The sequence below is a fragment of the Ptiloglossa arizonensis genome, chromosome 5 (genome assembly GCF_051014685.1).
Source record: "Ptiloglossa arizonensis isolate GNS036 chromosome 5, iyPtiAriz1_principal, whole genome shotgun sequence".
NCBI lineage: Eukaryota > Metazoa > Arthropoda > Insecta > Hymenoptera > Colletidae > Ptiloglossa > Ptiloglossa arizonensis.
Window position 1 is genome coordinate 27,731,075 of NC_135052.1, and position 22,851 is coordinate 27,753,925.

At 40.2% G+C, this 22,851-nt stretch overlaps 2 protein-coding genes across 8 annotated transcripts in view; one reads left to right on the forward strand and one right to left on the reverse strand.

The window, feature by feature from the left end:
- LOC143146643 (uncharacterized) overlaps positions 1-22,851 on the reverse strand; it is a 46,155-nt gene that overhangs the window by 19,149 nt on the left and 4,155 nt on the right. For 2 of the 6 annotated variants that reach the window (XM_076311116.1, XM_076311113.1), the window contains exon 1: positions 1,432-1,726. The exons of 2 other annotated variants lie outside the window; for them this stretch is intronic. The gene's annotated coding sequence lies outside the window, so the exon portion shown is untranslated. Of the gene's footprint in view, positions 1-405; positions 1,727-22,851 lie in introns of those variants that run through there. 2 more of the 6 variants (XM_076311112.1, XM_076311117.1) reach the window with 2 other exon arrangements.
- Positions 1-22,851, forward strand: part of Cv-2 (crosveinless 2-secreting protein) — a 30,738-nt gene that overhangs the window by 4,916 nt on the left and 2,971 nt on the right. The window contains exons 2-10 of one of the 2 annotated variants that reach the window (XM_076311100.1): positions 4,217-4,341; positions 10,357-10,442; positions 15,836-15,938; positions 18,497-18,673; positions 19,144-19,326; positions 20,238-20,497; positions 21,078-21,237; positions 21,328-21,515; positions 22,446-22,843. In XM_076311100.1, coding sequence (XP_076167215.1) covers positions 4,227-4,341; positions 10,357-10,442; positions 15,836-15,938; positions 18,497-18,673; positions 19,144-19,326; positions 20,238-20,497; positions 21,078-21,237; positions 21,328-21,515; positions 22,446-22,843 — 1,670 coding nt within the window. In that variant the 5' untranslated portion in view covers positions 4,217-4,226. Of the gene's footprint in view, positions 1-4,216; positions 4,342-8,804; positions 8,829-10,356; positions 10,457-15,835; positions 15,939-18,496; positions 18,674-19,143; positions 19,327-20,237; positions 20,498-21,077; positions 21,238-21,327; positions 21,516-22,445; positions 22,844-22,851 lie in introns of those variants that run through there. The other variant, XM_076311101.1, reaches the window with a different exon arrangement.

Here is a 22,851-nt window from a genome sequence, read left to right on the forward strand (position 1 = left end):
TTACTTCAATAATTGAACGAGTGTTTTTCATTGCCAAGTACAACTATCCACACGAATGCGTAGTCCAAAACATAAAAAGTACGCAAGTGACAAAACTTTTTATAATAAAAGAAATAACAAATAATGATAAGATCAAATATAAGTCGAAAAATCTAATAGATCGAGAAGTATGCGTAACTACTTCAAAATATGTCAAAGGGAAAGGGGTTCCAAACAATAATATCGAGTAAATAATTCTAACCGCGAAATAAATTATAATATATTTCAAAATTAAATATAAGCGCCACTGCATTATGGGTTGAGGATATTTAATGATCCCCCGCCCTACTCTTCAATGTAGAGTCCTTAATATAACAAATAATTACCAAGAAAAGAAAATTACCAAAGATAAATATATTGCAATACCTTTTTTGCTTGTTAAGTAAAAATATCTACGCAGAAATACACTTTTGGAAAGGTATCTTTCGTCGCACTGAATCGTTCGAGAAATTCTATTTCGCGTTCATCGAGAGTCGAAGACGATCGTGGAGACGCCCCAAAGGCGCCGATGGTGGTTCCCCCTGCGCCCCGTGCGTACGACCACGGAAAATTTCGCTCGACTTTCTAGGCTCGGTGCTCGTAGGTTTGGCCGCATTTTTTCCCGCCGCGTCGCGCGAGATTCTATGCAAATCCTGCTTCACGAATCGCCCCCGGATGGCTACTCGATCGGAGAATCCTTGACGCCGAGTGCCCGTGCGCCCGCACGAAAGCGAAAACGAGCGCTGAAAATTACCACGGCTGGCCGGAACGCGGCGCGGAAACGCGAGCGAGAGAGCTAGACAATGGCCGAGGGAAAATTCCGTGCATCGCGGCCACGAGTGCACGCGGATCGCGCGATTGCGACACAGAACGCGCCTATTGATCCGTGCCACCATCCGGCCGTGTGCTTATCCTTTGACAACCCGCGAAATCTCTCTCGTCGCGATCGTTCCAATTCGATTTATCGCCGGGTAGACGGGCCGGTTAAAAACTCTCTCCTAAATAAGCCGCGGGACGCTGGACGGTTACGTAACCTCGACGCGACGACGCAATATCGCGAGCATTCGCCGACGCGTCGCTCGCGTTCGCCGCAAATAATCGCGAACCGGGAAGAAAACCGACTGCTCGTAAAGGACTCGATCGAAATCGCGAACGTCTCTCGGCGAAGGACGCGCAAAGGACACCGCGATGGAAAACGATCGTCGACGAAACGACGCGTAGGTTCGAGCTAACCTAACCTACTAGATGGCTCGTTAGTCGATCGACCGTTGCGGCGCACGCCGACACACTTCGTAACTGCGTTGTTCTTGGAACGACCGCGAGCCGGCTGTTATGGATTTTCGAAGAAAGATTCCGCCAGCACCGCGCGTGACTCGTGAAAATATACGGGGGATCTAGCGCAAATATACTCACGGACGGAAGGTTACGACAATAATCCACCGGTCGATCGCTGCGTTTCCCGACGCCACACCGCGAGAAGCCGCACGTACACGTTCCCCCGATCTCTGTGCTCGTTCTCGCGCTCCTTTCTTTTCGTTCTGTTTGTTCTCGCGTCAGGGGTTATTGCGCGTTGCGCGCCGCTTAACGCCCCACTGGAAGCTATGCGCTGCGAACCGGAATCGCGTATCTGTCCTCGCGTCGCTTCGAGGAATCGTTGCGGAGCACGATTTTCGAACGACGGCTCGCGTACGAATCGTTCCCGGAACGGATGGCCATCGCTTCTGAGTTTTCCATCCGCGTCGCCTGCGTCGCGACTGCTGCGCGTCGCTGCCCGCCCCATAGCCAAGTGTTTCGCACTCGCATGTTTTTTCAAATAATAAGGAAAATGCGATTAAAGCAACGCGGAAATAATGCAAAGAGAAAGCATCGACAATATTTTCCGTAGCGTAACAGACGAGACTCGACAGACTACGCTTTTACCGTCAACCTGGAAACTGTAACTAAAATTAAGTACTAAATGAAAAAATAAAATTATACTACGGCACGAAAGGTACTAGCGAGATTGAGTCGGAGATAGGATATAACGGTGCAACAGTTTAGAACGTATTGTGATTTATACGTACAGTCTAAGGAAAGAGATAGTCTATGCGCTGAAGCAGCACTTTGTAAATGAAAATTGTAACGATGAAATATATGTATTTGTGGATTCTAGGAACGCTCACCGCAGCAATAATCAGTTTTTCAATTATCTGAAAGAAACATGAAAAAATGGCTCTCCTTTGATAATTCAAACGTTTATTATATAATCCTTCTACATTATACGACTTGTTTGTACAAGAATAAATGTTTCCGTCGACGAATCAGACACGTGAAAAACGTTCGACGAGTCTCTATTTTTTTTTTACCTAGAAAACACAAGTGACGCAAAAATAACAATGTTAAGAATCACAATATTGGCGAGACGAAAATAAACAATAAAACACGCAAGGTAAATACTAAAAATGTGTACCTGTATGCGTCAAAGGATATTATTCCAAAAAATGGTCGATAGGCGTTACATTTTGGGAAGGAAGGAGGGAGATTTACAAGTTTCCAAGATATTATAAAAAAACTTTATGTACAATGCATTGAATTCTGCCTATTCCTACGTTAGACAGGCGTCATTAATCAGCTGCCTTGTTTTGCAATAGTATCCTCGTCAACTGTTGGGTAGCCTTCGTCTCTATAGGGTGCTCGCATAAATTTTGTTCATTTGTTATACGACGTGGTGTCGTATATAAGAGAAAAACTAGTTCAACTTTATCCCTTTTCATGAAAATGAATACTAATTACCGTTTCGAAAATTATAATGTTTGTAGAGACAAAATTAAATGTATTGCGAGAAAACATTTTTTTTTATTAATATCTTGAAAATTATTAAATATCCAAAGGTAAAATATTATATTTAGGATCTACCCCACCTTCCCTCTTTCTCGTAAAATTTAATCTCGATCGGTCATTGGAACTTTTCAGAAGTGCAGCCTTATGAAATAATGTTGTTAAGAATTAGAAAAAAATTGACAAATATTTTTTGCGTATCCGGCGATGTCCAGAGTCATGAGCGAAAACATTTTGCCATTACGCAAGCAAGTTGTTTACTTTAGAATGATTATATAATAAATACTTGAATTGCCAATGACGATCTTTGTTCTAATAAATGAAATTTATTGGCTTGAACGTCTTGAACATAATAAAAAAAACAGACAAAATTTTGTCGATAGCTTTATGTATTCCCTTATTCTCTTTTCTTGTTTGTATATAGCTCTAGTACAATAAATAGGTATTATTATTGTTACTTTATTAATTGTCATCATATGTTGACGTTTTTTATGATAAAAAGAAAAATATTTTGCAAAAAATTAATTCCAAAAGATCACTGTTGTCCTATGTGAACAAAGTTGTATGAAATTAAAGGGTTAGCTCTGTATGAATAATATATACGCAAAAGAGAAAGTAAAATAATAAAAGAAAGATGAAATCAATAATGTACAAGTGTTGCGAGTTGCAATATATAACATTGATAACATTTACAAGAACGTGTATGTAGCTTTTATGGTGCTGTACATTTTCGGTTGAAACACGAAACGGGGTTCACGCGTGACTAACGTGGAATAACAGTCTAAACTTTGATACAATCGTATTATAAACAGCCTTTCGTTTTTTTCGTCCATTTGTAGATTTAAGGTGTGTTTTTCAAATACCTTAACGCGTAATATTTCGTTCCCACGCTAGACGTTGCTTAAATGTTTTTTTTTTTTTTTTCAAAGTTAATATTATCTCTAAAAATTGTACGATGTTCAAATAAATTTTCCTATCGATAAAAAAATTTGTATCCGTATGTTCCATAAATAGAACGTTGACGAATACTGTATTAAATAACTGACAGTCGAAACGCAATACAGGTATAATGTTGCTGTGGTTCGTTCCCCATGCACCATCAATACCGCTGCATACCGTAGAATTCGCCTCTACCGGTACAATTTTTTCTTCAGACGTCAAAACTCGATTATTTTACATTGCCTCGCATATTTTCCACAGCGAGTGCCCTCTGTAACTGGTAAATATATCTTATCGTCGCATTGAAAGCGAAGAAATAAATACACGCGTACACAGGAAGTATATTATTTTATTTTTAAAATCGTTCGCGTCACCGTGCGCGGCGGCTCATCGGTCCAGCGAACGTCGCGACTGACGGACACCGTCCTTTTCTTTTTTCCAGTAAACCGTCGATGGTGAAGACAAAGATGGAATCAACGCGCGTATCTTCAACGCCATTGGCTGTCGCTCTGGTCCTGGCGTTCCTCTCGTCGGTTGGTCGTTGCGACGCCTCGGAAAGCATAATAGGTGAGTTCGGAACGTCCACAGAAGCGTCGTCGTCCGCTACGACTTTCGAAAACGAGCTCGCGAGTTCCTCGAGGCGTTCGAGCCGTCGGTTCGCGAATTCAGGAACGATCCGGTCGCGATCGAAAGTCAATCGCGCTCGCGTTCTCGCGAGAACCGCGAGCGAGGCGCGTCACGCTCTATTTACGAGTTTTAAACGCTCTATTCTTAGTCTATCTCCATTATCTGCCGGTCTATTTGCGCCGAGTCAGGTCGAATCTCGACTCGATGACTCGAGAGAGCAAATCGTCGACGTATTGCGCGGTGCGCAGGGAATTCGTTTCCCTTTGTTTTCGCGTCACAGACGCACTCAATCTCTCTCTCTCTCTCTCTCTCCCTCTCGCGCGCATGCGAATTGTCCGTCTGCGATCGACAGAGCCGCGAAATCGGACGACGAAGGGAAAACTTCGTTTTTCAAAAAGCGGCGGAGGCTCGTACTCGTGTCCACAATACTACCTTGCGTTGCACCGCGAGTTATCCCCACCACTTGTCACTGGTTCGCTCGAAAGCGAGGTAGGTAGCGATTATTATCTCTAGTCGAGGCCCAGCCTCGCGCGGTATGTACGCCGAGGAAAGTAAACGGGATCACCGCGACGATATGAACTAACACAGAAACTCTAAACCGACCAGACACGTGTCTAGGTATGCGGTTAGTGTTGATGCAAAACAAAAATTTATATACTTTTCCTAGAGTATGAATCCACGGGTCGATGACGAACACGATCTTATTCGGTCTATTTTTATCTTATTTGTTTACAAATTGTTTGTAATTAAAAATAATTCAAACAAGGTCGTGTTTGTACTCATTTTTATCGCGGAAACATCGGCAATCCGCCCGTAAGACTGTCACGAAGATCTGATGAAAAATATAAAAAGTTTGTTTACCTCGCAAAAACATTACCAACAATTTGAAAAGAGCGTTGTCGTTACCAACGAGTCTAAATACGACCTTGTTCGGATTATTTTTAGTTATAGATATTTTTAATAATTTATAGGTAACAATAATTCGAATAAGGTCATGTTTGAACTCATTTCTACGAAGATTGTCTTGCCTATCCGTTAATAACACTCTCGCGAAAATACTACGACAAATATAACAATTTTTAATTTTCATTATCGATTGTAATTCAATCCTCTGTGCAACATAGATCGCCTCGGAGATAAAACAGTCCTAAGTAGTGAGACATAAATGACTCAGTGTGAGTAGAAATTAAATTCTGTACACTAGATATATCCAAAATCTTATCTATTTCCTCACGCCGATTATTACAAATTAACGATCAAAAACACGATTAATCCATTAGTAATTCAAATTTTAAAAATCGATAAAATCCATAACCAAAATAAATGTCTCTGGTTAAACGTTCAAATACGGTCAAAATTAAAAGTCTACTAAAAAAATTATTTACATATAATCTGTAAGGAAAAATAAATAAATTTATTATGCTCTCCTCATTGGTAAGGCGCCGGTGTTGAAGAACCTTTATATAAGCTACCAGTGATTAGATAGTCAACGTCACTCGACAGGGCGCATAGAGTCGACAGTGATGTGACAACGAGAAGTGAACAAAACGAACAGGAAAAAAACGTGGTTCTCTTTAGTTTCACGCGACCGTTCTTCACTTTCGCGAGTTTTGTGAAACGATACTCGAGGGTGGGAGAGGGGAGAAAATCGAGAGAGAGAAAGAGAGAGAGAGAGAGAGAGAGAGAGAGAGAGAGAGAGAGAGAGAGAGAGAGAGAGAGAACGCGAAGAAACCGGCCGCGTACGCCAACGCCAACGCCGCGTCCTTTCTCGCACGCATTCCTGCGCACTTGAAAGAAGAAAAAAAAAAGACACGTCAAGCATGTCCGATGGGATTCGTAAAAAGTTCGTGCGAGGCTTTTCGAATTCTTCGAGGTTCCCGCGAAGTTTTCGATCCGACAGCGTGGAACGTTGCGTCGCGTTTACCGCGAGAACAATAGGAATCCGTTTCGTCGAGGGGTGAAAAATCGAGCGTGAAATTTCTGATCGAAAAACCGAGCGAACTTCAGCGACGATCGTCCACTCGGTGACAATGATTCGTGCCGCTCGAGGGACACTTGGTTCGGTTCACGTTACTCCTGCACGATCTCTAGTTTCCGCGTGGCTGTTAGATGGCGTTACTGCGACTCAGTGACGTAGTGCGCAGAATCATTGCGCCACCTATCGCGTAACAGAGCAAGTTGAAATTTCGCGAGATACCTCAACGCGACTAACCTCTCTGTAACGAGTAAATCGCTGTCTAATAACAACGCTCTGTCGATGGAGACGCTCACAATTTATAGCAGATTATCGGTTTGATAAATAATTTGCATTTTTAGTATTGAACTTCAATAAGTGTAAACAATATTCTGCATACGCTATGGTACATGTATATTTCACATATTTGTATTAATATATTTACAAATATATTGTGTATATTTAATTCTCTAGAAATTTGAGGATACAGAGTGTCTCGTTACATGTGGAAACCGCTTTGGAGATAGATTCTGTGTATGGAAACGACAAAAAAAAACGTTCACATAAACATGTGCACCCTTTGGCCTTGTTTTTGAATCATAGCTTGTTTTGTGATGCGATAATTCTTTCGATAGATAAAAGCAATGGTACAGAATTCCTATTGAAACGTCTATGAGCTTATATTCGAAGGCAAAGAGGTAGTTTCAATAATTTCTTGCAAAAGCAAGCAGATACAAAATGTTAAAGAATAAACTCGCTATAAGTCGAAAGCGAGGTGAAACAGAACATATATTTTTGCTTTCTTTCGTAATGTGTTCTTATATGTTACGGGACACTCTATATATTAGAATATGCAGAATAAAATTAGAATTTTTTTTAAAGTTTCCTGCTAATCCGTAATAAAATTGGTAACAATGCTTCTGCGCATCCTGTATTACGCCGTTATTGTAGCGCCATCTACCGTGTTAGCTGCGCGATAACTAGAAATGTATTGTACAGGAGAAGGAGTAACACGAAGTGCGAGCCATTGGCCCCTCACGCGGCATGAATCCGTGTCACTCAGTGTACAAAAAAAAACCGACACATAGTGAGCTAGATTTAATTCGTAGCGTGCCAAAAATCATTGATTGATTTCACTGCCAACCACACCTTGGAAAATTTCGACCAAGTAATTTCTTTAATTTTTCTTTATTTTACGATCACTGTTTTCATCTTTCTTGCTTAAACTGTCACAGTGATAAATATTCGCGACACAAATATTTCAATTATGATTATCATCTTATTTTTTTGTACAGTCATCCTTGTTCTGAAAAACGAAAATCGAAGATACAAATTAATGGAATTTTTCTCATTAATGAGCGTGCTTTATTTCAATCTTTGACACTTGAACTATAAAAAATCACACTCAAAATTTGGGTCAAATTTTTTCAGACACATGGATGTTTGTATAATAAAACAAAGTAATCATTATTATTATTACTATTATTATTATTATTGTTGTTATTATTATTATTATTATTATTATCATTATTATTATTAATAAATATAAAGGGAGAGCCCTTTAATACAAGGCATATGTACAGACGAAGTAAACTAAATAAAGAAAACATAATAATGAATGTACACAATATCGCGATACAAAAAAAACAGAAGACAAATCAAAACATTTATCTCATAAATATTTTATCATTACGACGGATTGACCCATTCGTACCCCAATGAAAAAAATTAATAAAATTTATAATCGAAACAAATGTTTCCATTTAAATGTTAATATACGGTCAAGGAAGTTGTGGTACACTGTACAATAAAAAAAAATATATATATATAATTTGTAAAAATAATGTATCGATTTATATTCTATTCTTACTTTTACGAAGTAATATTTTGCGTACGATCAATGGTACGTTGAGCGCGAAAGGTTAAGCAAGAAAGATCGTCGAATACGGAAAAGTGCAAAAAATTGTTTCTCGAATATTTTCCATGACGGGGTTAGCAGTGAAATCGGTCGATCAATTTTGGCGCGCTACGAATGAATTCTGGCCCGTCGCGCGACCTGCAGGGTAACGGGGAGCGACGGGTGAGGCGAAGAGAAAGGGAGAAAACGAACGGGCATGGAAAACCAAACCGTGCGCTGGCTGGAAAGCGTGTAGGAGGAGCCGAAAAATTCGCGGACAACCGAGCGACCGGGTGGCTCGGAGTTGGTGGACCGCAATGGGAGCTAGTCGCACGTTTTAAAGAAAGTTGCTTAAAGTGTGCAGGAATACGTGCGCGAGGGAACCGAGAGGGACGTTGACGGTGGCTTCGCCGACCTAGCAGCGGAGATCATTATCGATGGATTGCGCATGGGAATAAAGCTGGCCGAACCATCGATCTCCCCGTAGATTTTTGCCGTTCGGTGCGCGCGCACGATCGCTCGACAGGCCGGGGGATCGAGTACGAGCGCGGGTCCCGAAACGGGGAGACCTCTCACGTAAGTAACAGCAGCGAACGCATCCGTATCCGTGTCCGCGGCCGCTTCCGATCGACCGACGCGCGTTGGGCCAGAATTCACTTGCAGCGCGACGAAATCTAATCGACCGATCTCGGTGAGAACTACGCGTAGGAAATATATTGAACGTTTTTTCGTATTTCAGTATGGGTGCAGTAATTCTTGTCGTCTGTCTTTTACTTAAATTGTTACGATGGGGGAATTAATAAATACAAATATATCAGTTACGAGTATTGATTAATTTTTTTCTACAGACATCGTCGTTTCGAAAAAAACACAAATTGAAGATTCTTGGTAACATGGGTGTGAAAGTTTAGAAAAAAGTTCACGTGTATTTTCAACGTTTTCTCGCACCTTGATATCTAAACTGTAAAAGATTACAAAATAATTTATTTAGCCCATAGTACTTTGATCCTCTCGGTGGAACGATATCGATATTTCAATTGGACGAGTGTCACGCCAATTTCACGTGACTTTCCACTCAGCTGCGTGAGCTAGCAATTATCCATGTTATTGCATTCATTATGTATGTTTACGAGAGACACCTTGCAACATTCATAAGACTACAAAAATAATCACTGGGAAGAAGATCATCGATGCCCCACGGTATGATGACTTTACTGTACGTGATAATTATCTACCAATTAAATAATATTATAGATTAATATTTAATTACATATAAAATAAGATGTTTGGCGAAACATTAATTCTTAAAATTTTTACTACGAACTTCCACTGAAAAAGATCAAACTATGATGGTCGAAAGCTACGAGCTGAACAAAGATGGTAAATTACTTATATCAAAAAATTTAATTTCCAAAAATGATACTATACATTAGGATCAAATACGAACATCTATTTTCGGTGCTTAGAAACGACGATGTCTGCACAGATAAACAAAGCATTATGTACTTATAATTGAAATATTTATATTTGTTTGTTTATCGACGAAAATAATTATTTACCACAAAGAAATATCAAAGAAATTACTTATCTACCGACTGCACGGTTTTGGCTGAAATCGATAAATTACAAATAACGCCTCAACGTTCAAAAATTGGAACCAATTATAAATACACAAAGCATAGATGGAGAATTTTTAAAGACGACGAATAGGTTACAATACATGGTTGCTGTTTGCTCGAATCGAAGCAACCAATGGTAGGGATGACTTCTGATCGCAAATCCCGGCAGGAGTAGCGTTTCGTTGACACACGAGGCGTTGCTATACTTTTCTCGCACTATAGAACAATTCTGGTCCCCTGTGCGACGATTCCCAAACGCGCGTTTCGTTACACCGGCGCTTCGATCGCGCTCGTTCGTCCACTAATCGTAGAGCTCGCGTATTCGCCGAGGGAACGAGGAACGCGAAGGTCGATATCGGGCGAATTATCACGACGTGAAATCGATATTGCGCGACCGCGAAGCGCACCGGCCGTCAATTTCGTTCCCGCGACATTGCCCAGATTCTGTTCGCGCTGTGATTAGCGTTACGGTTTTTTGATTGCAGGTAGCCGTGAGACTTGCGACATCGAGGGAGAAGATTTCACCGTCGACAAGATCCCGAACACTAAGTGTTTCAACTGCATATGCAAGGTAAATTCGTCAAGGTATTTATTTATTTATTTAACGACTTTATCTCCTCGTAATGGAATACAAAATCAAATATAAACGGAGAAAAATAAAAAATATCAGATTGCTCGTCGTATTCGAAACAATTATTGTAGCAAACACGGTTCGAACCAGCACGCTTTGTAATAAATTTTCTAACCTTATTATTTGTATAATAATAATACCACGTGTAATAGTATCATCTCACGGTATAATAATACTACATAAAAAGCATCGATATTGACCGATAAAAATCGATATAATACGTGTGACGACATAATGAAATGTAAAACGTAAAAGTTAAATATAAATTAATTGTCCAGTCGTACGTATTCGTTGTGTAAGAAAAAAACACGCATGGTTACGGTGGTAATTTAAATTTAAGAAAGAAAAACGAATAATTGTTAAATATTATTTAACAAGCGATTGCTGAAAGAGAACAGGAACGGAACAGAGAGGAGGAAATGTCATGGGAAATAAACAAACAATGAGCCAGCACGGTTAAAAGAAGTTCAGTAATCTCTAGACAAATGAAACGACTTTTCCCTGGTTAACTGATAAATTATCCTCACCGCTGTTTATGCTCATTCGGTGCGAGTGTCAAGTCGATTCGTGCAGCCGACGGATCCATTCAGAGCGATAATATGTATATACATGCCGAGTCGAATTTCAGTGATTAAAGCAAATTAAAAATTTTTATATTTACATCTTCGCGAGAATATTATTAACGAATTGGCGAAGTTTTCCCGATAAAAATGAGTGCAAACACGACCATATTCGAATTATTTTTTATCTTGTATTATTGAACATTTTTCAAAAATTATTAGAACAACGTATAATTAAAAATAGTCCAAGTAAAGTCGTATTCGTATTTGTTTCAATCCGGAGAACCTCAACAGTGCATTGGTGACATTCTCGAGGAGATTTAATCAAAAATATAACAATTGTTATTTTCATCGTTTTCAATTTTATCAGCCTCGAGATAAAAAAAAATTTTCTTGGAATAATACCTCGCCTTTCCCAGGATAATTTATTCTGTTCCGGTTATCCAGAGATTACCGTAAATGATTCTAAGGAACGTATATCGATGAGATAATGTTGGAATAATAAAAACACAGATAAGAAAAGGAAGATCGAAATTTCGAAGTGCAGCGAGAAGGTGTAACAAATTAGAGAAGAGTAGACTAAATAAATATGTATTCTTACGTTAAGTATGAATACCTGTTTTTCGAAATTATATTTATTAACGAAAATTTTAAATATGCTATGGAAACACCTGATTAGATAAAAGTCGTATATCTGACGATACATTACTTTAAAAAATGTATTACAAAAAAATGTTGGTTATATATCAAACATTTTGTCACGTATTTCAAGTATACTATATCAATGTTTAGGGAATGTGTATTTTTCATAACGAATAACAAAGTGTATCACTTGCGATCGTAAATTTCCAAGGATGTTGTTTAAATTTCTTAAAACATACAAAAGAATCTTTATTTAAAATCTATCATTCGATGTTTTTTGGAAAATTACATTTCGTTTAATAATATTCATCGATATAAAAAGTAACAAAACGATGCGTCGTATACGTCTCTGCTACTTTCACTTTCTACCCTAATAACAGAGGAAACATTGTAACCGTGAAAAAGTATAAAAAAAATTCGCATTACGGAAAAATACGTTTTAAAATCTCCAATCGCGTTTCGACTGATAAAAAAAAAATGTCAGATTAAATAGAATTAAATTCTGCATAAAAGATATAAATAAACTCTTCCTCTATCGAGGAAAACAATCAGAGCTCGAAGCACATTTTCCTCGTTGGATAGTATGGACAAGTATTCACTAATATTTTTATCTTAAAATGATATAATTCTCACTGTTCGATAGTTGTCGATCCTAATTAAGTAGAAAAGAGAAGAGAAGAATCCGTGCGCTCCTGCACGAACGATCGCGCGAGAGATTCGCGTCGCTAAACGGTCGAAACATGCTCGCTGATATTCTCGTTCGAGGAGTCGCTCGAAAGGTCGTCTCGCTTCGCGATTCGGCCGCGCTATCTAGACCTGTGGGGCGCAAAAATCTTCCGAGTATCGTCCGGCGATGATGCGCGCAAGCGCGATGTTAGCAGGACAGTCGGTGAACCGACAATTATCTGCGCATTTGGTTCGTCGACTCGCGGAGAGATTCTCGTTTTCTCCGGTCTGGCGAGCCACGCGGCTCGAGAAGGGAATCCTGCCAGCTGCGAGCGACACAATTATTCACTCGTTCGAGGGGGATCAAACCCGATAGATTGCGCTGACGTCGCGGAACGACCGTAAATCCTCCGTTCGTTCGATTCAGTGTTGGCCGTTGTTCGAATAACTTTGAATAAATCTTTATCCAGATAATGACACAGATAAGACAGTTCGATTCGGATAACTTATCCGGATAATCGTGGTATTCACGAGCCTCTGTTTTATCTGGATAAAAGTTCATCCGTGATTTACGAATAAAACGTTACTCGTTATGTAAATGATAAAAGTATCTGTTACGTACGCGCTCTTGTGTTCGTGGCGCGAATACGCGATCCTTGCGCGGCTTGTGCGGTATTTGTTGTATTTTTACCTTGTGTACCGGATCATGCGTTGCCCGCCATATTCTGTTGTTTCGGTAAATCGTACTGACGATTAATTATCGCGCAAAAATAACACGGAGCGCGCAATGCTTCAAACACGTTCGCACAGAACGACTAGTTTTTACGATTTATGTAACGAACGAATATTTCTCGGTCCGTCTTACGTTGTCGAGTAAGTAATAATGTTTAATTCGTGAGTCACGAATAAAAGTTCATCGAGATAAAGCGTTATTCGATATTCTGATTCGTTGTTCGTTATCTAAATAAAAATGTGTCCCGGCTCTGGTCCAATCCGACCGATCGACCTCGAGGACGTCTCGAGACTCGTTTTCTTCGGGCGGCCGCTCCTTTCGATTTCGCTGGCGGGCACCGCGCGAACGGAAGCCTCCTTTCGCGCTCGCGCGGCAACTGGCCGTAATCTTTGTTATTTTCGAGAACCGCGACCTTCTCGCGTTCGCTACACGACTACCCGTGACCCGCGTTAAATTGCTTTACGCAATTCGGCCGCGAGATAAATCCCAAGGGTTTAATTATAGGTCGCGATAACGACCGAGAGAAATAATTGCACCGGGAGCCGATGATAACCGGACTCTCGTCTAGAAGCGAAATCGAGAGGTCCCGCGTCGAGAAACGATTTTCCCGACGAAAACGCGCTCTAGACCAGTGTCTCTCAAACCGTGCACCGCAGGACCCAAGGGGCTCTCCGAACGTATATAAAAAAAGAAATATTACGTACATAGTAGAATAAAAAAAAAAAACAATTCCAGTAGTGCATCATTTTACTTGTAGTAAGTAATAAAAACATAAAAAAAAGAATCGTTAAAAGAAACAGTAGTCTTATTAGATATTTCGTTTGCAATGAATTTCACTTGTACGTTAAGTAGGGAGTATGTAAATATTAATTAATTATTAAATATTAGGTTGTTCGAAAAGTCATTTCGTTTTTTTTTTTGGTGAAAATGAAATACGATTTTTTTAGAGTGTATAAACATTTGATTAAATTATACATTTTCCATTTTGAAAAACGAAATGACTTTCCAAACAACCCAATAGTATTTAATGTGACATCCTTCGAGTGGAATAATAATCTTCGTTGTAGTAAAATAATAATTTCTGGAGGAATGTAAAAATTTAGAAATCTTTTAACGAAGAAATTCGCTGGAGGTTTGAGAAACACTGCTCCAGACAATTCGTTTGCGCACAGTGTTTATGTTTACCGCTGCTGCGTTCTAGGAATTCTCTATTCTGTTGACCTACAGCGATGTTCCGATTTGGCCTTTATAACTTTTTCGCAACTGTTTACATTAATTCTCGTTCGACTAAGGGTGGGTCTGTTCGAGTCCAAGCATACGAGGTATGACTTCAATGCTCGACACACGATAGTTCATTCAGCATTTATATATATATTACAGCGATAAACACATACGCCTTTCTAGTTGCAACCAGCGTGCCGTGAGGAAGGAAGCATATTTCCGTATTCGTCTAATATAATACGTTAAATTTGAGCGATATTATTTTACGATTTAATTTGTTCTATTTTCGATGAAAAAAATGTCTAACGTCCGTTAAATCGGTAAATAAAGCTCGTGTCCGTAAAAGTGTAAAAGAAACGTGTAACAATTTCAACTACGATATTTGTCACGTTAAGAGCGTATTAAGATAAAAAAAAATTGTAACACGAACGAACACGTGTATGTTCCGTGTATTCGATAAACGAAATTGAGATTGTTTATCGGGAGTTTGCGTATGCTCGGGAAACAGGAGATATATTATTGTTGCATTTTTTCATTGATTAATCATTACCGAGATTAATCAGTGATCATAAATCGGTAATTTGTAATCATTCGATGAACGATTACCTTAACCACTACTAGCAACTTTTTTAGCTTTTTTATTATCATATTGGTTCGATCATAATGCAAAAAATAATCACTTCACGATTAACGATTAATGAGTCAATTATGTACGATAATTACATGCGTTTTAATTATTAGTGTTATTCATTAATCATAATTATTAATTACTCTGTAATCATAATCATTAATCATTGGCTTGATTACATGGTAATTTTAATCGTTAATCATAAATCGGATTACATTTTGCCTAACACTGCTACTCAAAAGTACCTAGTTTTTACAAAATATTATGATCAAAGTTTAATTTCTTTTGTGAAAGTTATAATTTGAAGAGATGAACTGAAATTTTTGAATAAAATAATACAAAATTTTATTTTTAATTTTCTTATAACAATTTATCAATCCCTATTGAGAAACTCAGTGATAGGACTATACAGTTATAGAGTTGCTTCACCGATGGGCAAGTTAAAAACCATAATAATATTAAAGGAAACTTAACAAGTATTAACTATAATATTTAACTGGAATATTTGCAAAAACCTATTCCCTTGTATCCAAAAATTTAAAGAAAATATATAATTTATGGTTATAAGTTAACATACAATGTAGTGATAAAATTAATTGGTTATTGAACTTTTTATTAATGTCATACTTGTATCGTTGCATTCGTAGATATTAATGAAAACTCAATTTTTCGTGCAAGTAAATTATACAATATTTCCTAGTTTTATTATTAAAAAATGAAAATTTAATTATTTAAATTACCGATATTACAGTAGAACCGGTAAATGAATTTTTATTAGCAAAATTACTCTTAGTTAAAAAGAATTACTTAAAATGTTTTTGACAACCTTGATCAACTTGGATCAAGAGATCGCGACTACAGTGTCGTGTTTTCTTTTTCGCAGAACGGTTTTGTCGAATGCAGAAAGCAACAAGAGTGCCCTAGCATTGAAGGTTGCTACACGTTGCTGGAGCCGCGCGAGGACGAGTGCTGTCACAGATGCAAAGGTACGAAACGTGGACATTTGTCTAATTAGTCGCTTTAATAGGGGTCATAGACGAAACGATTGGTTAATTACCACTTTCGAGTAACAATTTCTAATCAGAGCAACCAACAGTCTCAATTAAAAGGTTTTGGTTCTCGTTGATACTTGCCCTACTGCGAATCTCGCTTGCCGTTGTTCTGTCTCGCTCACTCTTGGTGATCTCATTCACTAGTCGCGCGAGATAAAAATTACTGGATCGATCTCCACCTCCCTACGGCCCCGCGTCAAGAAAGGAGAGATAAGCTCCATCTGTTTTAATCGGAATAGTATGAATAACTATGAATACATTTCCAAGTACAAAACTACAGTTGGTAAAACTGTACAAAAAATCGGATAAACCTAAATTTAACGAGATGGACGATATTGCTTCTCAGAAATTAACCGGGTGATAAACTACTAAAGATAAACCATCTTTTAGCAGGGAATATATGATAGCTGATGACTACCCCCTCCCCCCTCCAGGATTGCTATATAATGAAACATTACATAGCACCGATACTAATTCTTACGATTGAGTGTATAGTAATGTCACGGGTACTAACAAGATTTATAACGGAAAGTCATTTCGTTTTTTTTTTGATGAAAATGAAACACGATTTTTTTAGAGTGTATAAACATTTTATTAAATTATATATTCTCCATTTTGGAAAACGAAATTACTTTCCGAACAACCCAATACATTCGCGATTAGGAATCGTCATCGCCACTGTATTTTTTCAACTCTGATAACCCATTCAATTTCGCTCAGTTCCGACAAAAAATTCTCTTCCCGTATTAATCATTGGCGGTCGCGATTTTCGAACATTAAACGAGGCACTACTACACGGTAATGCTCGTTTACATTTCAATAGAGTTGTCTCGCTTAAATTTCAATGACCTATTCCCCTACTCCTCGGTGTCTCGACCTGAGCGTAATCTGATCCTGTGAACAGACAGTGAACAGATATAGTAACAGTAAGCGAGAGAGAAATAGTGTATTAAGCGATTAGACAATTTCTAAAATTGTCCACTTTAACTTTATAATAACAGTATCGACGAGTCGGTGAGGTTCTCTCGATCAATATGAATCCATACACGGTATCAATTGGAAAAATGTTATTACTATTTTATTATTTTCGCTGTCTGGAATATTTAAATTCGTTTCGAATAAAATTTAATTCGTTTCGCGCCGCATTAATCGGAAGAACCTCGCTGGTCCATCGACATCGTTCTCACAAAGCTAAAGCGAAATAACGAAAAATCTTTATTTCTGTAATCGGACGATTCATCGTACTGCGGGCAGCGTTCCTTCGAAATGCTCGGGATCGACCATCCCTACTCCGCGTACTATTAATTTCTTGCTTACTTTCGCCAAGTTTGTTCTCTTTCCTTGTCTCGGGTCTCGGGACTCGAGCTCGAGACAATTCCTGGAATAAAGTCGCTACCTGCTCCCTGGTCATTTCAACGCCGATATCCGATTTATTTAAATTTAAACGAATATTACTTTTCCGGTAAGATTCAACGAACGTTAGTTCGTAATATCCGTGGAAAAAGTGACGTGGAATCGCCCCAACTGTCCGTGCACATCGTACAAGATTCAGGTACGAGAAATCATTCTGTCTATGGCCCCTGTAATTGGTTCGAGCAAAGGACCGACCCGGTCGCTCACCGTGGCGAGGGTCACGAGCGCACCGGCGAGAAAGAGACGGAGAGTTCGAGCGAGAGGAATGCCCGGCCCGGAGCATTGTTCCCGGGGCACAAAGGCGCTTCTGTTCGTCGATATTGCCGATAAACCCGAGGAACTTCGGCATCGGCGCATGCGACTGTTTACACACCGACAGATGCTCGCCCGGCCGCGGCCTCCTTATCTCTTTCTCTATTAATTACGTTAGCTGTGACGCAACCTCGTCCCTGTTCGCGCGACCAGCGACAAAATTCCTCGCCCGGGAAACGTTAATCTTCTTTCGCGCGAACACTCTTTCGAATCCGCGTGCGATTACCCGGGTAATTTTCCGTTCAACGTGGACGGAATAATTGTCGCGAATCTGCCTGACCGATCGTTGGAATCGGATACAAATTTCCCCGATTGTATGCAATCGAATTGGAGTCTAGTTCCCACGAATCTGGGGAAAGTATTTTTTTTTTTTTTTTTCATAGTCTCGGGTCGAGGAATTCGGGACACAGGTAGAGTGAGAGAGATAAAACAACAGCGCGCAAATAACACATTAGAAGAGCAGTCGATGCGAAATAAAGTATTACGAACTATTTTTAGATATATATGTATTTTTAATTAAGCGTTCGAGTAAGGTCGTGTTTGGATTCTTTTTCATCGGGAGAAAATTTATCGATGCATTGATAATACTGTAGAAGATACGGTGACGTTCGCGAGTGCAAGTGAAATTTGTATATTTTTTTATTACTGTTTCGCGAGAGCGTTATCGGTGGCTCGACAAGATTTTCTCGATGAAAATTTCTCCGAACACGAAGTCGAGAAAAATTGATTCCCAAGTCACAATCGAATCTCTGGTGTATGGTTGAAAGGATGCGTACGGAATGGGATATACCACGAGTCTGAGACCGAGTGGACGGAAGGAACCGAGCCGTGCAAAATTTTCACGTGCAAGGCGGGCGTGATCACGGAGTCTCGACTGCACTGCTATACGCCTTGCTCGAAGCCCATTCCTGCTGCTCCCGGCCAGTGTTGTCCAGTCTGCGTGGGTAAGTACCACGTGACCGGTCGTACGAGGACGATATCTCAATTAGTGACGGGCATAATTTGTAAAATTAAAAAGATACACTTTTCTGCGTTACTCGTTGAACAAATATTAGAATTTTCAAAATTACAGAATGGAAATATATCACCGTGAATAAATACAAATTTAACTGTCCAATCGGATAAACGTCGCGAATAAATCGTTACACACTAATTTTTTTCGTCTCTTATTCGAATCAAACGTTGCCCGTCTCTAACCTCAAAAAGTTGGACATTATTTTAATAAATTTTTCGATTAAAATTTACGAGGTTATTTTTATTCGAATGAAAACTTACTCGGGTGGAAAATTTTCGAATAACTCATCATCACGTAACAAATTTGTTCGTTACATTAAATCAAATTTGCTCAGCTCTGTCTCGTTGGAATGATTCAACCGGAAATCGACACCATTCTTTTTTTCCTTCGGGTTCGCAGGATGCTACGTGAACGGACAAATGGTGACAGCGGACAGATCGGTGACAACGACCGAGGACCCTTGCGTGACTTGCAGGTGCAACGCGGGTCGGCTGATCTGCGCGAAGCAAGCCTGTCCAGTCCTGCACTGTCCTTCCTCGAGGATCGTTCACGACCCTGGCGAGTGTTGCCCGCGTTGCAGAGGTATCTCCAACGTTTTTCTACTTTCGAGTGCGTCTATTATCCCGCGATCGTTGCCTTTAACCGCGGCAAGGTCGTTTGGACCGACAGCAATACGCATCAAAACAATAATATTACAGCGCGTTCTCAACCCTACCACGACTCAATTTCAAACCGATAACCTTGTATTACGAATGTACCGAATCGCGTACAGTGGCTCGTATTCGTCGATTCCTCGAAAAATTTTTACGTGTAACACATTGCACGCATCTCGTGCAAAGAGTATATCATTTTTTAGTCCAGTTTTTTTTAAACATTTATACATTATTATTCAAGGAATAATTTATTATTATTCAAGAATATATCATTTTTTAGTCTAGTTTTTTTAAAACATTTATACATTATTATTCAAAGAAGTTTTTCTCTGAATATTTTCGAGAAAATTTTCCCGGAAAATTTTGAATAGAATCGCGGTAAAATTTAAAAAATTGCGCACTGTAAAAAGGTTAAGTCGCATCACCCGAGTTTGCAACAATAAAACACGTTTCGGTGAATGCAATTTTTATTAAAATGTCGCCGAACGAAGGTTACCCGTACTCTGCTTTCAGAAGAATCAGGTTCGAAATGAAAATTGAAAATATTATTCGAAATCTCTAATAATAAAATCTTATTAGTTCTCACTTTAAATATCCGGCATCGAGAAAATAATGGCTGTAATAATTCTTTCGTATATATCTAGTAAGTCGTACAAAGGAATGTGATAATTGTGCCCAAGCGCGCAATGTTTCATCGAGAATAATTATAGTCTTTAGTAGCGAAAGGGTGGTAGTTAAAATTATTCACTCGGCGTTGGCTTTGTACGACGACCGTCGCTTTACACTAATTTCAATTTTTTTTTGTTTTCTTTCTTTTTCTTTCTATCGTTGCACCAACAGGCAGCGGCAGATACTTGTCACCGCCAAAGGGCGCGTGTATGCTGGGTACGATGATCTACAATTCCGGTAAACAGTTTTACGCGGACCATTGCACGCGGTGCAGCTGTTCTAATTCGGCCGTGTCGTGCGTCAGAGAGACTTGTCCAGTCCACGACTGCCCCAGCGAGCACCAGACTGTTCTTCCGGGTCGTTGTTGTCCCCAGTGTCCCGAAGTCGAGGAAATTCGACCGTCGTGCACCTACGCCGGGAAAACTTACGGGGCGAGTATTTACGATAATGCTACAATACTTGCCGCTTTCGAGGAGCAAAATCAAGATTAAAATCGCGTTAATTTTTAATCTCGAACCATTTGCGAATGACAAGCAAGTCTAGATGCACTCGGTGCCCTGAACTTTTAAGCGATTTTATATATTTCGTTATACGCTTTAGAAAGTATTATCAATGGATCGGCGAGGTTGTCCCAATAAAAATGAGTACAAACACGACCTTGTTTGGACTATTTTTAATTATAAATTATTAAAATTATGTACGATTAAAAATAATCCGAATTGGGTAGTGTTTGGACTTATTCTAATCGGGAAAACCTCGCTAATACGTTGATAATATTTTGGAAGAAGTATATTGAAAAGTATAGAAATTTTTATTTCGTATTACCAAGAGTCCCGTACGTGACTAATTCGCGGTTTGTTATTCGGTACCTATCCCGCTTTAAAGAGACTCACGATCCCGATTTTGAGACTCCTTGAACGCGAAAAAAATTTCATCCGTTCAAGGAAATCCGGGTAAACCGTTTTCGATCCTCGTTTCCTTGGTTTAAAGGTTCTGTTTTGTCCTAGGCAGGATGGCGAAACTTGGAAGCTTGATTCCTGCAAGGCATGCGCTTGCACACAGGGCAAGGTGCGGTGCGCGATGCCGATGTGTCCACCGTTGAATCTACCCTGTCCACCGAACTCCAGGCTGGAACATCCAGAGGGCCAGTGCTGTCCACGTTGCGTCGAAAGTAATGTCGTTCGATCGTAATGTACCGTTTGCGTTCGCGCAGCCAACAGCCGCCCGACAAATTTCCGACACGATCTTTCGCGTTGTGCAGGCGACGGCGTGTGCACGGTCTTCGGGGATCCGCACTATCGTACGTTCGACGGAAAGTTTTACAGCTTCAAGGGAGCATGCAAATATCAGTTGGCCAGTGATTGCTCCGGCCACACGTTCAGCATTCGGGTGACCAACGACGCCAGGTCGACGAGATTCTCCGCGTGGACGAAGACGATCGCCATAAAGGTTGGTGCAACGAGAGCAATCGAGAGTTTCGAGAGGCACGTGGCGCGACAGTTCGGACGGGAATCGAGTCGACGAACTCGGTGATACAAAGTCGTTCCGTCGTAGGGGCATTCGTGCTATCCCCTCTCCTCGACAATCTCGCGCGACGGCTGCGCGACATAGGTGCGCAGAATCATTGTGCCTCCGACCGTGCGACAGAGCGGCACTAACCTTCCGTAACATCCAACGGATCTGTGACAGTCGCACGATTCGTTACGAAATAACAATGCTCTGTCAATAACTTCGCGAGTAACGTATACAATGGATCATCGATTCAGAGACTAAACTATTATTTATTAAATACATGTCGTAAGCATTCTGAGAATAAATTCCGGTTCGTGTAACCAGTATTTTTCAGATTCCATTTAAACGATATACATGCACATATATTACACTCGATATATCGGAATATGTAAAATGTATTGAAATACGCAGTATATGCAAAATATGCCGTGATACGTAATAAAGGATATTTCGTTCTCGATTGTTCGAACGTTTATATATCGCCGAGACAATATCGTTATACCCGTAACACTCGTATACTGGTTATATAAATCAAAATTTATGATGAAAATTCAGTGATACATGTTCCACAGATGATAATTTATTCTTTGAATAGATAATCCGTTATAAACTTTAAATGTCGCGAAGATATTGACAGAGTGCATTGTTACTCCGTAACGATTCATGCGACCTGTTGAAATTAGAAGTTTCGGAAGGTTTTAGGATATGTCATTGTAACGTTGTAGTAACGCCATCTAGCGTCTCAACCGCGCGACAACTAGGCACACCACGAAGGAGAAAGGGTAGCCGAGCTTGCATGACTTCCCCCTCGCGCGGCACGAATCAGTGTCACCGGGTGTTCGAGCTCTGTATGTTTGGTCGCCGTAGGTGGGCGACTTGAAGGTGAATCTCGGTCAGAGGATGCGAGTGAAGGTGAACGGGAAGAAGGTGGAGGTGCCGTATCGAGTGGCGAACCGATTGGAGGTGAACCGAACAGTGGACAGCATCGTCGTGAGCACGCAGATCGGAATCAAGGTTCTGTGGGACGGGATCAGCTTTCTCGAAGTGTCGGCGCCGACTTCGTACAGAGGCCGGCTTTGCGGTCTCTGCGGAAACTTCAATTCCCTGCCGAAGGACGACTTTACCAACCGGCGGGGCAGGCTGCTGCAAGACCCTCAACCGTTCGGCCAGTCCTGGGCGGTAGGAGCCAAGAGGAGCTGCGTTAGGCCGAAGCCTGTGGCCAACTTCGGCAGGGAAAGACGTTGCAGAGGGCGCAAGGATCATCGGTAAGCTA